Source organism: Muscardinus avellanarius, assembly GCF_963383645.1.
Source record: "Muscardinus avellanarius genome assembly, chromosome: 7".
Lineage (NCBI taxonomy): Eukaryota > Metazoa > Chordata > Mammalia > Rodentia > Gliridae > Muscardinus > Muscardinus avellanarius.
In genome coordinates this window covers 49,189,046-49,206,928 of record NC_137793.1, presented here as the reverse complement: position 1 = coordinate 49,206,928, position 17,883 = coordinate 49,189,046, and the positions used below count along the sequence as shown (strand labels likewise).

Genomic DNA, 17,883 nt, shown 5'->3' with positions numbered 1-17,883 from the left:
GAATAAATGAATGCGTGAGGGGATGCACTAAGGCACCACTCATATATAGTCAGCCCTCTGCACTTTTTACACCCATGAATTTAACCAACCCACATGAAAAATAGTAGAAAAAAAGATTGTAGCTGCACTGAACACATACAGACTTTATTTCTTGTCATTTTCCTCTAAATTTTTTTTTTTTGGTGGTACTGGGGGTGGAACCCAGGGGCTTTCTACCTCCGGGCTATACTCCCAGACCTATTTTATGTTTTATTTTGAAATAGGGTCTCACTAAGTTGCTGAGAGCCTCACTAAGTAGCTGAGGCTGGCTTTGAACCTGTGCGATCCTCCTATCTCAGTCTCCCAAGCGTAGGGATTAAAAGCATGTGCCACCACGCCCGGCAAGTACCATATTTTTATAGCTTTGCATTATAAACGGAATTATAAGTAATCTAGAGGTGATTTAATATATTCGGAAGGTGTGCATAGGTTACATGTAAATACTATTCCATTCTATATAAGGAGTGTGGATTTTGGTATCTGTGGGAATCCTAGGATTAATCTCCCTCAGATCCCAAAGGAAAGCGGTATAAACAGAGTTCTGAATTTGGTTCAGAATATCAACCACTGGGGATGACTACATAAAAGAGGACTCCCTTAGCTGTTTAGTTTCTTTTAGGAGATTGCCACTTCAGGTTTTGTTCACAACTGTATCTGCTTTTGTGATGATTTTATAAACCAGGCCATAGATGACCAGAGTGAAATTCTGTTGCCAGCCACAGTAAAAAGCATAATGGACAGTTGGACACACCAGGGTGGGTTTCCAGTCATCACTTTAAATATGTCTGCTGGCGTTGTGAAACAGGAACCATTTTATCTTGAGAAGGAAGAAAATCAAACTCTTCTAACCCACAAGTAGGTAGAGTTTCCACCTGCCCTGGGGCTGAGCTCTGAGGGAATGGAAGGGAGCCAGCTCCCTGTTGGGAGGGAGCCTTGGCAGGGATGGCATGGTGTGCTGGGGTGAGGCAGGCCCCTCCCCTGCCCTGAGTCCTGAATGAAGTCTGCAGTTAGAGGTTCAGGGAGGTCTCCCCTGGGGTTTAGAGCCACCCAGCCACCAAAGTTTGGAGTGTCATATATCCCACCCCACCCATTAGACAGAGGTAATGAACTACTTGGGATTCTGGGTGAGAGGCAATGAAGTATCAGCACAGGAACTGTGGTCTTTAGATGCTTTTAGACCTGGGTTCAAACACAATCTTACCAAAACTCAAACCTGAAGTCTTAGCTAAACTCTCTGAGTTTCACTTGCCTTATCTATCAAATGAATGTAATAGCATACACAGGAAATCAGGATTGTTGCGAATGTGAAATGATGAGTTGGAGCCCGACATTTATCACCATCTCCTTCTTTTCCTTGTCCTTAATTTGTTAGATCATGTATCCTCAGATTTCATTGTAGTGGGTGTCAGCATAAATGAGGAAACTTTCTTTAAAAACCCAAGGGAGAGAAACAGGAGACCCAAACCTCCTTCTCAATGTAATATTCTCTGGCTTTTGAGCAGAAAGGAGGATCTTAGCTGTGCAGACAAACACAGGCCCACAGTTGAAAGTCTGAGAAACCAGGTGAGTGAGGATTTGAGCAAGATTGGAAATAGTGCCCCAGATCCAAGTCATGTGTCTGTCGGGGTGACTAATGTGCTGTTTATGGTCTACTGCTTCAACCAGGTCACAGCCAGCAATGTGGGGGAAATGCAGGCATTCAACAAATCTGGCCGACACAATAAATATACTGGCCAATTCCTAAATGTGTCCTATTGAACACATTTCAGATGGGGAGAAAGCTTGAGGCAGAAAAGTATTTTAAAGTGTTTATCAAGTTTTTCTTTAATTATCCTTAACCTCTCTGGGCAGGGGCAGATTTGGGTCTGTTTGTAAACTTGAATGACCTTCAGTGAGGCAAAGTGGTTATAATTTAACAAAAACAGGTGTAAGACAGTCTGTGCATGCGTGTGTGTGTATGCGTGTGCATGTGCGTGTGCGTGTGTGTGTGTGTGTGTGTGTGTGTGTGTGTGTGTGGTAATGGGGTTCCTGGAAAGCCTCCTACATCCAGACTACACTCCCAGACCTATTTTATAAATATATATATTTTTTATTTGGAAACAGGGTCTCTTAAGACAGTGCAGCTGGCTTCGAACCTGTGCGATACTCCTGTCTCTGCCTCCCAAGAGTGGGGATTACAAGCTTGCGCCACTGCCCCTAGCATAAAACAGTCTTAGTAGCTACTACATTATAGGAAGAAGTAAATCCTTAAAATACAACAAAGAGACACATGAAAAGCCAGTAATAATCCTAATAATCCTAAGAACAAAGTCCTACATTTCCAGTGGGTATGAACAAAGGATTCTAGTTCTGTCTGGTATTTTATCAGTTCTTTAATATTGGCTCAGTGTGTATATTGTGTGTGTGTGTGTGTGTGTGTGTGTGTGTGTGTGTGTGTTACTGGAGATGGAGCCCAGGGGCATTCTACCTCTGAGCTATACTCCAGCCCTATTTTTTATTATTTTTGAAACAAGGTCTCTCTAAGTTGCAGAAAGCCTCACTAAGTAGCTGAGGCTGGCTATGAACCAGGGATCCTCCTCTCTCGCTCCCAAGTACTGGGATTACAAGCATGCGCCATCATACCCTGCTAGTGGGTATATTTTTATGTGTGAAAATTAACTAAGCTTTTTTTCTTTCCAAAGTGGCACGTGGATTGTCCCTATCCTTTGGATAAAAAATGGAGCTGTACAATCTTTAGTGTGGTTAGATAAAAGCAGTAGTAAGTAGTAATTTTTCTTAAACATTCTGGGGTGAGTGGGGTGGGAATCAGAAGGAACCAGGCAATGAATGCTGTGTGCATGTGGTGTGTGTGTGTGTGTGTGTGTGTGTGTGTGTGTGTGTGTGTGTGACTCCGACCTCACTGTGAGTACAACTGCAATGCAGCAATACAAAAAATATCCACAGTATTCATATAAAGGCAAAGAATAAAATGTTAAAATGTCTACTTTTGCAAAGCTACCTCACTTAAAACTAAAAAATATCATATGTATCATTCTTGTTAAACTTACCTCTTTAAAGAAGTTTCTAATCAAAAGCTATTTCTTATGAAAAATATAATTATATGGAAAGATCAGTATATAATTTAGAATTTTTAAATGTTTTTATTCCGTTTATTGTTTAGAGTTGGAAGGGTATTATATAAAAATATATTAGCCAGGCATGGTGGTACACCGCTTGTAATCTCAGTACTTGGAAGGCTGACACAGGATAATCAAAGGTTTGCAGCCAGCCTCCACTACTTAGTGAGACCCTGTTTCAAAAAATAAAACAAAATAAAAAATAGGGCTAAGGGTGTAGCTCAGAGGTAGAATCCTCTGGGTTCAATCCCCAGTACTGCCAAATATATATGTATATGTATATGTATATATAGAATATAATATATATTTAAATATGCCATTCAATTTCCAGTACTGCCAAATATATATATAATATATACATATAACATATATACATATAATATATATGTATATATGTTTAAATATACTATTCAAACCAGGCGTGGTGGCATATGATTGTAATCCCAGTACTTGGGAGGCTGAAAGAGGAAGATCACACAGGTTCGAAGCTACTTAACGAGGCTCTCAGCAACTTAGTGAACCCTATTTCCAAATCAAATATAAAATAGGTCTGGGAGTATACCTCAGAGGTAGAATGCCCCTGCGTTTCATCCCCAGTACCATAACAAATAAAATAAAATAAAATAATAAAATATACCATTCAAAAATTTCTTTTTTTTTTTTTTGTAGAAGTATTCCCTGAAATGCAAGTTTCAGAGTCTGACCATGACTGGGTGATTTTAAATTTGAATATGACTGGATATTATATAGTAAATTATGATAAATTAGGTTGGAAGAAACTAAGTCAGCAGCTTGAAAAAGATTCTAAGGTAAGGTTGTTTTGGATGTTTTTAATTCAGTATTATTCATAGTGTGCTTTCCCATCTCTTAGAAGGCAAGTTTTCTGGTGGAGGGAGAATCCATCTTAATTTCTACCTCTCACCTACAGCCATACTGGAGAGTTTTTCTTTTTCTTATTCTTAAAAAGGGTAATTTATGCTTGAATGTTCAGTAGTTTTGAATATTCTTTATGCCATTTCAAAATAATTTTACCTTTTCAGATGTGAACCAAATATTATTTTCCCATTAAATATTTATTTTATGATCAATGGCAAGTTTCCTAAATGTTCTGGTTCCATTTCTTTGTTTTAAAATAAATATATTATCATATCTGATTCAACATGAGGACTAAACATGATGTAGGTTAAAAATATACTTAACACTTCTAAGCCCATAAATAGGTACTTAGTATATGCTAGAAAATATTAACTTTACTTTTTAAAACATATTCCTACTTTCCCTGAGAAGATAAAATTTAATTCACAAAAAAGAAATATTAGCACAGTCAAGGTGTCCTGTACCTGTAATCTCAGTACTTTGAAGGATGAGACAGAAGGATTGCAAATTCGAGGCTAAACTCAGCAACTTAGTGAGATACTATTTCAAAATAAAAAGTAAAAAGGGCTGGAGGTATAGTTCAGAGAAATATAGAAAAAATAATTAATGATTAGTTAATTTTTATTCTTTATTTTGAAACAAGGTCTCACTAAGTTGAAAAGGGCCTCACTAAGTAGCTAAGGCTGTCAACAAACCTAGGATTCTTCTGTCTTATCTTTCCAAGTTCTGGGATTACAAATGTACACCACCACACCCAGCTAGTGTGTATATTCTTATGTGTAAAAATTAAGTTTTTTCTTTACTTCCCAAAGCGGCACATGGATTATCAATGATACTGGTTAAATCTGTAGTACCAAAATAATAAATAAATAAATAAATAATAGCTATAAAGCACTATAAAATTAAAGTTGGCTAGCCCAGTTAATCCAATTTTAATTGGTTGAATTAAGCCACTGTCCACTGGTAGAGATAGATGATGGCTTTGCAGTCTATAAAGTTGATTCTCCTGTGCCTTGTTGTGGAGCCCTGGCAGTTAGCTTAGACTCCATTCATATAATTGAGTGTTGAACTAAAGGTCTCTTGAGCGCCTCTCTGTTCAAGGCCCAGGAGGCCCATAGCAGCTTTCAGCAGAGGAGGCAGAGCAGCAAATTGGCCAGAGCATGAGTTCTGCGTCAGATAGACTTACATTCATGTTTCATGTTTTGTTCATCATTTACTAGAAGTGTGATCGTAGGCCTCTTCTATGACTAGCAGCTCAATTTTCTTACCTGTATAATGAGTGTAATGTACTGGCCTTAAACATTGCTGCAAAGATTAGACAATACGCATATTTTGCTTAACAGAGACCAGACTCAATTTAGGTGTTCTGAACAGTTTAGTAATTTAAAATAATTGTTATAGTAGAGAGGCATGGCGGCTCATGCCTGTATTCCCAGTACAGAAGGCTGTACTTGGGAAGCTGAGACAGGAGGATCACAGGTTGGAGACCAGCCTCAGCCATGTAGTGAGACCCTCAACAATTTAGCAAGATTCTATTTCAAAATTAAAACTATAAAAGGGGCTGGGGTTGTTACCTGGGGGTAGGATATCCCTGGGTTCAATCCCTGGTACTTTAAATTATTGTTGAAATTTTTAGTAAAGCTACAAAAGCCACTTATCATAATATATTTTTACAAAGACCTTTACCAGAGTGGCCAAATGCTTATTAGTTTCTAAGGGCCCTTTGGGCTACGAAAGTACTAAGTTATGCCATTATAGCAATAATTCCTAAAAACCATTGTAGATGTACTTACTGAGAAACTAAGGTCACTTCTTTCTACAACATAATTGGTGAGCAAATAAAACAGCCTTTGTATTAATAATGTTGATCTAGAAAATGTGTTAATGCTGTCAGAAAAGAATTGAGACTATTACCAAAGGAAGAATTAAGCTTGGCCTGCCTAGGTGCTTGGAGTAATATTGTAAAGATAAATTTTCTGAGACCAGCTGTATCAGCATGCTGGGAAGCAGGAAGGCCTGGTGTGGGAGGCCTTGGGCCTGGTCAGAGAGCTGAAGCTGACTTCTGAGTCCTGTGGCTGGGCAGTGCTGGGTTAGGGGGTGTTAGGCAGAAGCTAGATTTGTGCAAGGAGTTGACACCTTTCTTTCCATAGACATACTGGGCTCTGCTGGTAGAATTATATTGCATTAGTAGAAACTTTAGAAGATGGATAACCATTAAAGAATACTACAATAGTACCAAAATTGTGCCAAATGATATTTATCTAAAGCCTCCTTGTGCCAAAAATCCCCTAAAAATAATTTTGCCATTGTGATACAATTTAATGTGTACTTTCTGTGTTAGAGATGCCTTTAAAATTTGGTTGCCTATTTTATTTTTAACATGGTATGTTTTGGGGAGTATTTTGGTAAAACATTCTGCCATATTAAACATTGTGATTATTGTCAAGAGGAATCACTTATTGAAAACACAAATAATGAATGACGGGCATGGTAGTGCACGCTTGTAATTCCAGCATTCAGGAGGTGGAGACCAGATGATCTCCATTCGCAACTCAGATAAAAAGACTAAAAACTAGGGCTTGGGGTGTAGCTCAAAGATACAGTGCCCTTGGGTTCAATCCCCAGTACTGCAAAAAAAAAAAAAAAGTAAGTATGGTGACTCTCCTCAGTAATTAGATGATGTAATTCACATGAAAGTACTTTGCAGGTGGAGGTGATCTTTAAATTGTTCTTATTGTTGAAGATATTTAACTAGAAAACATTCTCACCTTTTGATACACTTACTTGAATCTTATTCTGTAGGCTATTCCTGTTATTCATAGACTACAATTGATCAATGATGCTTTTTCCCTGTCCAAGTAAGTATGTTTGCATCTCTCATAGTTTAATTATATACTTTAAAAACTTTATAAAAGTAATAGCCTCACCATTATTAATTTGTTTATTTAGTATACCCATCCCTCAGCTATTGGGATTAGGATCAAATTCTGTATTCCTAGTGGAATTTTATAGCATCAAGAGTTGCTGGAAATAAATAGGCTGTCAACAAGATTTTGGAGTGATTTCTGTTACTCAACTTTGATGGTTGTAGTTATAATTTTAATGAGATAGGTTTATATATAATAAGTATCATATATATTATACTTATTAAATATGATACTTATTAAATATTAAATATTTCCTAGTGCTTATTATATATGATATAAGTAATATATATATATGTATATATATATTAGATTTGCTCAGTGTAGACTATACTGTTAAATATTTAACCAGTTAAATTATGTTCTGAATTTAAATTTTCAGGCAATAAACCTAAGCACTATAATGTAACTATAGTGTGTTCTCTCTTTTGCCTATCATAGTTCTTGTATACATGTCATGCCTTTACTGATTTCCCCTCTGTGACTTGTAACTAATTCTCTTGCTCAATACCTTGCTGAAACTCCTATGGTCACTAGAGATACTCTAAATCTGGTGACCACATTCTCCTGTAAACTTCCTTTCTGGCTTCCCAAGACTCTAATAGGAAAACCTGATTCTCCTCATGTGTTTTACTTCACTTCTTCCTACTGCTGAAAGCATCCTTAAGGCCAATCATGGTTATGTTATTTTCTTCTGTCTGTAAATAACTCATTCATTCTTATGATTTCAGTGACTATTTTATTATGCATATGTATAGTGCCCAGCAAACATATGATGCTCAATAAATATTCAAATTTGACAATTCTAATTGTCTTTTCTTCTGTCTTATGTTTATCCTGTGGTCATTTAAATTCAGTACCTTACACAGTGAACTTCATTTCCATCTCTAAATTGTTCTTGTTATCAATTTATCTCTGTGTGTCAAGCATTCTTCAACCATTCTTCCAATCAGACATAAAACTTCAGAAATATCCTTGACTCTTTCCCTATGTCTATCTCTCATGCCCAGCAGCTCTCCATGTCTGTTTTTTGTTTTTGTTTTTGTTTTTGTTTTTTTTGGTGGGTCTAGTGATGGAACCCAGAGGCATACGACCTTCAAGCTACACCCCTGCCCTATTTTTTATCTTTATTTTGAAACCGGGTCTCACTGAGTTGCAGAGGGCCTCACTAAGTAGCTGAGGCTGTCTGCGAACTGCAGTCCTCCGGTCTCAGCCTCCTGCATGCTGGGATTACAAGCGTGCGCCACCACGCCCGGCCCCAGAAATTTCTTGATTTCACCCCTTACTTCTTCTATGACCCATTCTTCATTCAGCAGTGTGATGTTCCATCTCCACATGTTTATGTGGTTTCTCTGGGTCTTCTTATAGTTGATTTCTAGTTTTACTCCATTGTGGTCTGAAAAAAACATTAGGGAGTATGTCACATTTTTTGAATTTGCTAGTGCTCACTTTGTGGCCCAGGATTTGATCTATTTTGGAGAAGGTTCTGTGAACAGCTGAGAAAATAGTGAACTCTGTTGTAGTTGGGTGGAATATTCTGTATGTGTCTAATAGGTACATTTGGTTGATAGTGTTCTTTAGGTCTGAGGCATCTTTTGTCGAGAAGATCAGTCTAGTGGTGTGAAAGGGGTGTTGTAGTCTCCCAGTATTCTTGTATGGGGGCTTTTGTGTGACTTAATATCACAAAAATTTGTTTTATGAAAGTACCTGCACCTATATGTTTGGGGAATAAATTATTATTTGCTCTTGCTGGATTATTTCCCCCCACCCTTTTTTTTTTTTTTTTGGTACTAGGGATGGAACCCAGGGGAATTCTACCTCTTAGTTACACCCCAAGCCCTATTTTTTATTTTTTGTTTTGAAACAGGGTCTCACTGAGTTGCAAAGGGCCTCACTAAGTAGCTGAGGCTGTCCGTGAACCACAATCCTGTCTCAGCCTCCCAAATGCTGTGATTATAAGTGTGTACCACCACGCCCAGCTTTGAGTGTTACTTTTACCAGTAAAAGATGATCTGCTTTTTTTCTTCTGATAAGCTTGGGCTTGAAGTCTAACTTGTCTGATATCATAGTAGCTATTCCTGCTTCTCTATGACTTCCATTGGCATGAATTACCTTGTTCCAGCCCTTTACCTTTAGTTTGTTAATATCTTTACTTGTAAGGTGTGTTTCTTGTAGGTAGCAGATAAATGTATTCTGGTTTCTTATCTATTTTGCCACCTTATGTTTTTTTATTGAAGAGTTGAAGTCATTTTTGTTCAGCATAATTGTGGAGATTCCTCTCCAGGACTTGGGAGGGAGAGACCTGAAATGAAAGACCTGGACAATTGCCTCTTGTGAAACTGACAAAATTTATTCTCTAAAACTAAGTTTTTATACCCTTCTCCGGTTAGGTTAATTATCAAATCCTCATGGGAAAGAGTAAATACCAAAATACAATGGGGGGTAAATTGCTAAGATACAATCATAAGCAAGACACAAAGACCTTGTGAGACATTATAGGTCTTGTGATTAAGATCAGCCCCCTGCTCTCACTGGTGGGCCTTAGAGGGCAAATTCCAAAGAGGACAGGAGTCACACCCAGAGTTTTTGGAGGATTCGACCTTTCGTAGAATCTCCTTTAACTCTTTCAGAACCTTTTATTCCTCACACTTTATCCATGTCCTCCATCACATGATTATTGAGAAATGATTCTTAATTCCTAACATTTTAAGATTTAACTTCTATTTGAAGTAGTATTTGTTCTTTTTTGCTTAGTTGTTTGCTGGATGGAAATTATTGTTTCTCTGGTTCTGGTGTGTATTACTTATTTCTTCTTTGCAGTTAATCGATTTGAGTATTTTTTTTCCTAGTGGTAGTGTAGAAGACATAAATTATTTCAGCTTCTGTTTGTCCTGGAATATTTTTATTTTCCCATCAAATTTGAGAGATAATTTTGTTGGGTAGGAAATTTTTGGCTGCAAGTTGTTTTCTTTCAGAGTTGGAATATGTTACTTCAGGATCTTCTGAATTTCATGACTTGGTTTGGGATATGTAGAGTGATTATAATTGGTTTGCCTCTAAATTTCACTTGATATTTTCTTTTTGTTGCCTAAGATTCTTTCCTTGGCTTCCACGTTGGTCAGTTTGACTATTATGTGGTGTGGTGAATTTTTGATTGTGTCTAAAGAGGATTCTATCAGTTTCTTGTACCTGTGTATCAAACTCATTTACTATGTTTGGAAAATTTTCTGATATTACTTCTTTGAAAAAACTGTTGATCCCTTTGGTTTCACCTTATGTTCCCTCTTCTATGCCTATTATTCTTAGGTTAACTATTTTAAGATGGGCCCTTATTTCTTCAATGTCCAATTCATGCTGTTGAGTTGTTTTCCTGAATTATATATGATGGTTCATTTTTTGAGTGATCATCTAAGAGCAAGATTTTATTTTCCATGTGGTCTAATCTATTCTTCATAGTTTTTCTTGATGCCTTCTCTTCAATGATTGCATCCTTAATTTCTTTCAGGCTCTCTCTAAATTCTTTTCAGAAATCTTATATCATTTCTACTGTTAAATTTCTGATTTATCCTTCTGTTGATTTCTGTAATTCTGTGTTGTCAGGTTCTGTTATTGTGGGGTTGTGGGAGCTCATTGCTTCCTCCTTCTCCTGATTTCAGGTGTTTGTATCTGTTGCTTTTGGTAGATTTATCTCTAAGTGTCAGCTGGTATATTTAAGGGCAAGTTGTGTTGTATTCAATGGTGAAGGTTGAGTGAGGAGAAAAGTGAAGTTGTAAATGCAAGAATATGGTAAGGCCACAGATGGAATCAAATTGAATGAGATTATAAATTTGGTAAGGTAGTATATAATAGAAATTATTGATAGTGAATATGTAGTAGGTTCTAATAACCAATGTAGAGTATTTAGTATAGTGATATGAAGTGGATTTAATACAAGACAAAGAAGAGAAAAAAAGAGGAAAAATAGGTATGGAGAGAAGAGAGTAGGGTATGTACAAGGGAAGAGACTTGTAAGGGTAGGGGAAGAGAGCAAACAAACAAGCATATACACATATACACAAAAAAATAACAAAATAATGCGACCCTACAAATACATGAATACTTAGCAGAGTTGGCCTCTGCAGTCCCTCTCTGTCCAGACACTGAGCACCACTGGCACCTTTTCTGCTGAGAGCCTGGTTCTCTGAGTTTCTCTCAGTCTATTCAGATGCCCAATATCAATGGGGCTGGATCTAGTGTTAAGCATAGGTCTCCCTTCATGTTTTCCACTGATGTGGAGCCTGAGTCTCTCCCTGCCTGCATAGGCAACAGGTGCCTCTGAGACCAAACCCAGTTTATATGCTGGTTGGTCTGACTTCTCCCCATTCACCATGATTGAGTGGTCTGTGGTAATCTTGGCAATCATACTAATTTAATTTAGTGTTAAGTATAGGTTTCCCTCCACATGTTCTAATGATGTGGAGCCCAAGTCTCTGAGCATCTGCTGTGTCCAACAGCAGACTTCACCTCCACCTTTGGTGGGTTGAACCGCAAAGTCTCAGACCCAGTGAGTTTATCTTGGCTGCAGGAGTCCTGTGGGCACCACACTGGGTGTTCTTCCATGGGGACAGAGAGTTCACTTATTTACTTACGATGTTGTTGATAACCACTTTGGATTTCTGGAGGGTGTGCTGATCTCAGTTACCATTGCTGCAAGTCGTAGCTGGTGTCTGAGCTGGAGAAACTGGTGGCTTACAATTCCAATTAGCTGCAGCTGTTTACTTCATTTTAAGTTGTTAGTTTTGTTTTTCATCTCTGGGTCTCTGACAGTCTGGTGCAGTGAAGCAAGATGGTGCTGCTCGGCGCCGGTGGCCACAGCCATTGGAGTAGGGTGGGGTACTTTTCTGCTCTCTGATCTGCCTTCTATCTTTATTTCTGCACCTTTCACTTGTTGTGCTCTTTTTAAATTTATGCTGCTTTCTTTTGTCAGAACGCTGTTTTCACGGCAATGGAGACTGAGTGTCAGCAGGACTGATATGTGCTGCTTCCCTCGGCTCCCATCTTTCTGGAAGTCCCCTCTGCTTTTTGCATCTTGATTTATTCACAGAGCTTATTGAAATCAGGTATTGAAGCATGGAAAAAATATGGAAGAATAGATCTTTTAGCAAGTGAAGGTTTTTTGAGTGTGTGTGTTTTTTTAACCATACAGAAACAATTATATTGAGATTGAAACAGCACTTGATTTAACCAAATACCTTGCTGAAGAAGATGAAATCATAGTATGGCATGCAGTCTTCATAAACTTGTTAAGCTTGGATCTTTTTCCCAATGAGAACAACTATGATTTATACCCATTATTAAAGGTAACTTAATGCCTTTTTATGTAGTTTTACTTTTTTGGTTATTTTGGTCATGCTGGGGATTAAGCCCAGGAACTTGTACCTTCTAGGCAAAATGTTTTCCCTCTGAGCCACATTCTTAGCCCATTTTATGTAATTTTACAATAAATTTTCTCTTTTTCATTTTATATTCTAGCCAGCAATTGCAAGACATATCTTTCTCAAAGTAATATTTATCCCATAGAGCTGTTAATTTTCTTGGTAATAGATTTTATTCTTAGAAGAAAATTTCTAGCTTTAGCCATGGTCTAAGAGTTAAGTATAAGTGAAGTCTGGAAGTATTCTTCATTCTTGGTGAAGTGACAGTATATTTTAAATAACCAGAAGTGGTAGAAATATCCTCCTTTTTTCTTATAGAAAAAGATGACATTAGAAACAATTTTTCTAAGTGCTTGGTAGGCAAGCAGAATGTCTTTTAACAAGACCATGTTCATAATTGCAATAATTTTAAGGTCCAGCACTTAAAACCAAAGGGATATATTCCAGAAAGAGTCAATTTTTTTAGGCTGTTTTAATGTTAGGAATAAAAAAGGGAAATTAGAATTCATAAATGATGTGCCATAATAAATGAGAGACTATAGAGAGAAGTTCCACTATTAAATTTTAAAAAGCAATCTGAAGAAAGATGGAAAAAGTAAGATCAAAGCAAAAGTCAGAGAGCAACTCTTTGGATAGTTAGGGCCACAAGCAAATCAGAAAGTGCATTAGTTTCTGGGTCAGTCTGAGGGTAGTATCACAAATGCTCAAGTTATAGAAGTGTTTTTAATTTTTGTTTTTATCCAAAATGCTGATGAGAACTTAAGTATAGGATGGTGACCAGTAGAAGGCAGCACTTAATATCTGTGGGATTGAGCTGGATCAGTGAGAATATCTGATTACTGGTTTGGGCTAAAAAAGTAAACATTAATAGCTATTTTAAAGAATTCTAACCAGTGGCATATCATTTGTTTTTAGAGCTATAACAGTAAATGTCTAACTTTTATAATCTCATATTTATAAGCTGTTATCTCAGTTGGAGAAGCTATATTTCAGACTCAGGGCTTCAGTTTTTCCAGGATATAAGTTGGTTCTCCTTACTTTTGAAGGTCTATATACATAGCATGGAAATTTCAAGGTAGAAAGGTTGTTTTATTTTTTACATTTTTCCATATTGAAGACAACTGGGAATATTTTGGTTGTTATTAAATACTAATAGTAGCTAATATTTATTGAGTTCTTACTATGTGCCAGGCAGCATGGTTTCAGATAATATAGTATTTAGTCCTTACAATAATGCTACAACATTGGTATTATTATAAAACATGTTTTATGTATAAAGGAACCTATAGAAGATAAAAATCATTTATACATTTAGTAAAAATTACAATGAAAATTTAATATCATGGGCCAGAACTAATATTTTTCTCCTTTCTTCCTTCCTTCCTTCCTTTCTTTTTTTCTTTCATTCTTTTCTTTTCTTTCTTTCTCCTTTCTTTTTTTTGGGGGGGAGTGGGCACTGAGGATTGAGCCCAGGGATATTCTATATCCAAGCTATACCCTTAACCTTTTAAATTTTTCAATTTTGACACAGGGACTCACTAAGTTTCTGAGGATCTCACTAAATTACTGAGACTGGCCTCATCTGCAGTCCTCTTGTCTCAGCCTCCCAGGTACTGGGATTGTAGATGTATACCACTGTGCTTGGCTAATGATATATTTTCTTTGTGGTTTACAGAAGTATCTATTAAAGAGATTTAGCTCAATATGGACTATTTATTCAACTATAATTCGTGAAAATGTGGCAGCACTGCAAGATGACTATATAGCTATGTAAGTATTTTTCAAGCAGTGATAATTGAATAAAATAATTGATATTATTAGTTGGACTCCAGATTAATTAAAAATCTTAACACCCATTGTTCACTGGGAGAGTTTGTATGCTGCTTGAGAATACTAGGTCTGAAATTAGTGAACTGCATTTATCTTCAGAGAAATAAAGGCTTGGGATCTTGATTTACTTGCAAAGCACATGGTTTAGACATAGGACTGTATAGCTTCATCTTCTTAAAGCTTAGTGTACTGGATAAAACTATGCAAGTCATGGGAAAATCAAAGGGGAAAGGTCCCTTCTGTGCATAACTGTTCAAAGGAATTCTACCAGGATGCAACTATGCTGAGATAGATTGACAGTAATAGATGTCAGTCACTTGTGTACAAGGATGTGTAAGTTTTTCAATGACTTTCACGTGGGGAGTAGGTACATCATGGTTGTCTGAGAAGGATGCAAAAAGCAACTTGGGGCCACAGTGAATATCCTCTTGTGACCCAAGAATTGTGTGTGTAGGTTGGGCTTCTGGAAGGGAATTTGTAGAATACCGGCATTATAGCTACAACTTCTAGTCAGCAGCAAGCTCAATTTATTTAGACCAAACAAGAAATACAATATGCACAAGGCATGTTATTATCTCTCAACAGCACCCTTCTGAGACAATAGGGATTTTAGTGCTGGGCTCTGTGACAATGAAAAAGATGTGAGGGCTGTATAGGATAAAGTGAGTAGGAAAATCATGTGGATGAACAGGAAGGCCAAAGTGTGTTCAGTCAGGACTTTCTACAGCATCCTGGGGCCAGTTCTGTATCTTTACAAATCCCTATTTTGCTGCAGGCAGCTCAGCTTATAATTGAGATGGATGGGGAGAGGGGTGAGTATGTAAGCGAATGCCCAGAACTGTCTCTCAGAGGACCTCCACCCTTCAATGGTCAGGCCAGGCAGGGTTGAGACTGGTGGTGAAGCAACAGAGATTTGGCTTTTGCATTTTCTAGAAAATTATGGCCAGTTTGACCTCCTTTAATCAGAGCTCAAACTTGGAAATGATAGCACTACATGCAGCAAGTCATTGCTTACTGGGATTTATTGTTTTTCACTGTTGTTTTTTTTTTTAACTTATTTTGTCTTGAACCATCATGTGTACCCCTGCTCAGCTATAGAATAAAGTGGAGAAAACAAAAACCTCTCTTCTTTTCCAGAACAAGTATATAATAGCCAGAAGGACTAGGGGAAGAAATAGATGTTTAAGAAAGCAAACTGCAAAAGGAGAGAAAAGAACTCTTTCTTTTTTCCTTTTGTTACGGATTGGGATACTGTCCCCAGGGATCTTTGTTAGACCCCTGGGAATAATTTCCCGAAAACTCCCCAAAGAAACAAAAACCCCCAGAAAAACAGAAAAAGAGGAAAAGATAGAAATACAAAGGATAGGTACAGCTCCATACCAGACTGGCATGGAGGGGTGACTCGAATGAATACACCAAAGGGATTACACGTGGACTGGACTTTTTATACCCATGACCTCCATCTTGTTTGTGTAATTCTGACATAGTGAACATATCTGTAAGGTACCTCCCCTTACCCTGTAAGGTACCTCCCCCAGCAAGGTGTGGTGAGGTGTCTCCTTTCATGAAGGACAAAGGTCAAACCCTGCTCCATCCTCCCTAGATTATCATGTAGATCTGTCTTTAGATAAAGGCCCAGTTCTCCTCTCCTATTGACTTGTTAATTACTTTTAGCTATGTTAATTTACATTGCAATAGTTGCCTGCTTTTAGACAGAAACCAAGTCCTTGCACAGATTTGCTCCTCAACCAATTTTTGAAATATATTAATAATCATAGCTTTCTCAGATCTTCCTAGGCCATTCCCAATACTGGTACACTTTTCTTTACTTGTAGAAACATATAATTTTGTTTTTAAGTATATTAGAGCAAATATTCTATGAAGACTTTTTTTTTTTGGTGGTACTGGAGATGGAACCCTTCTACCTCCAGGCTATACTCCCAGACATAGTTTTTATATTTTTATTTGGAAACACGGTCTCTTAAACCAGCACAGCTGGCTTCGAACCTGCACGATCCTCCTTCTCCACCTCCCAAACATGGGGATTACAAGCGTGCACCACCGCGCCCATCTGAAGACTTTTTTTTAAAGGCAATTATTGTAAAAGGGAGGAAGAGTAAATGGACCACAAATTTGAAGTGTGTGTACACCATGCATATTGGGGGAGATTAAAAATGGAAGCAATTCTTTTTTTTTTTTTTTTCCTTTGGCAGGTCTGGGGTAGAACCAAGGGGCATTTGACCTCCGAGCTACACCCCCTGTGTTATGGTGAAATGTGTTCGGTGTGTGTGGGGAGAAGTAATTCCCCCACCACAACCATACAAACAGAAACACAGAAATGCATATTTATTCTTAGCTTAGGACAAGAACCCGCGGTTTTTTTCTGTTTTTGATCGTTTTGGGTTTTGTTGTGGTTTGAGGAAAAGTGTGTCCGGGACCCTAACAGGGGTCCCCGGGAACAGTTTCCCCACAACCACACTCTTATCAAATCTGTAACATTAAATGTGTTTATTATCCTTAAAAGCTAGTTTATGGTTTTTGTAATTTTGTTTGTTGTACTTTGGATTGAACTCAGGGGCAGTATACCTCTGAGCTAGAGGCTGGCCTTGAACCTATTGTTACAGTTTGAGGAATAGCATTACTGTTTGAGGGAACTGTCCCAAAGACCTTTTTTAGCCTCCTGGAAATAATTCCCATAAAACCGCGGGTTCTTGTCCCAACTCAGGACAGATGTACATTGATCAGGACTCTTGCAGAATATTTAAAGAAGTTTATTAAAAAGATAGAAATACAGAAAACAGTTACAGCCTCATGCTACTAAGGGATAACATGAGGGGATGCTTCGAACAAAGTCACTGACCCACAAAACCCAGAACAGCTTTTATAGACAGGACATCCTCCATCTTGTTCTCCTAGGTAATTCTGACATAGGTAAAGTCTGGCCCCTTAATTTTTCCTGCCTAACTTTGGTCTATGCCCAGGTTTCTCCTTTCACAAAGGGCGATTCCCTCCTCCCATACTCTTAACTAGATATCAATGATTATGTAAACCTGTCTTTAGAATCTGAAGTCCAAAGTTCCACCTCTCCTATTGACTTGCTAATTACTTTTAGCAAGGATACTTTACATTACAATAGCTACTTGCTTCCTGGCTGAAACCAAGTCCTGACTTTCCCTTCCCTTCCAAAGATCTACCCTTCATCTTGTATAATCCAACTTTTGAAATATATTTATTAATAACCAGAGCTTCTTTCTCAAGTCTTTCTAGGCCATTCCTAATACTGGTACACTGTGATCCTCCTGTATCAGCCTTCCAAGTACTAGGATTACAGGCAACATAAAAGCTATTTTTAAAAACAAACCTGATATTATTGGGAGGATGTTTTAAAGTGCTCATTATTTTGTGAAACACACTTTCTTGGAAGCAGAGAAAATAAAGGTAATTATGCAAGTTGAAATATATTTATTTTTAATTTTCCTTCTAGAAAATCACTGGAAAGACTTTTTGGAACTGCATGTTGGTTAGGTCTTGAAGACTGTCTTCAGCTGTCAAGAGAACTCTTCAGAAAGTGGATGAACCATCCAGAGAACAAATATGAGTAATATTTTAATTTTCTTCTTTGTGTCTTATTTTATTTTATTTTGTGATACTAGGGATGAAACCCAGGGGGATTCTACTTTCATG

At 37.5% G+C, this 17,883-nt stretch overlaps 1 protein-coding gene across 1 annotated transcript in view; it reads left to right on the top strand.

Annotated features, from left to right (window-relative positions):
- LVRN (laeverin) overlaps positions 1 to 17,883 on the top strand; it is a gene marked incomplete at both ends in the record, with an annotated part of 79,106 nt that overhangs the window by 46,810 nt on the left and 14,413 nt on the right. Inside the window, 7 exons of the mRNA XM_080699290.1 lie at positions 722 to 894; positions 2,721 to 2,797; positions 3,825 to 3,964; positions 6,834 to 6,889; positions 12,141 to 12,294; positions 14,045 to 14,139; positions 17,684 to 17,797. Coding sequence (XP_080555416.1) covers positions 722 to 894; positions 2,721 to 2,797; positions 3,825 to 3,964; positions 6,834 to 6,889; positions 12,141 to 12,294; positions 14,045 to 14,139; positions 17,684 to 17,797 — 809 coding nt within the window. The remainder of the gene's footprint in view (positions 1 to 721; positions 895 to 2,720; positions 2,798 to 3,824; positions 3,965 to 6,833; positions 6,890 to 12,140; positions 12,295 to 14,044; positions 14,140 to 17,683; positions 17,798 to 17,883) is intronic.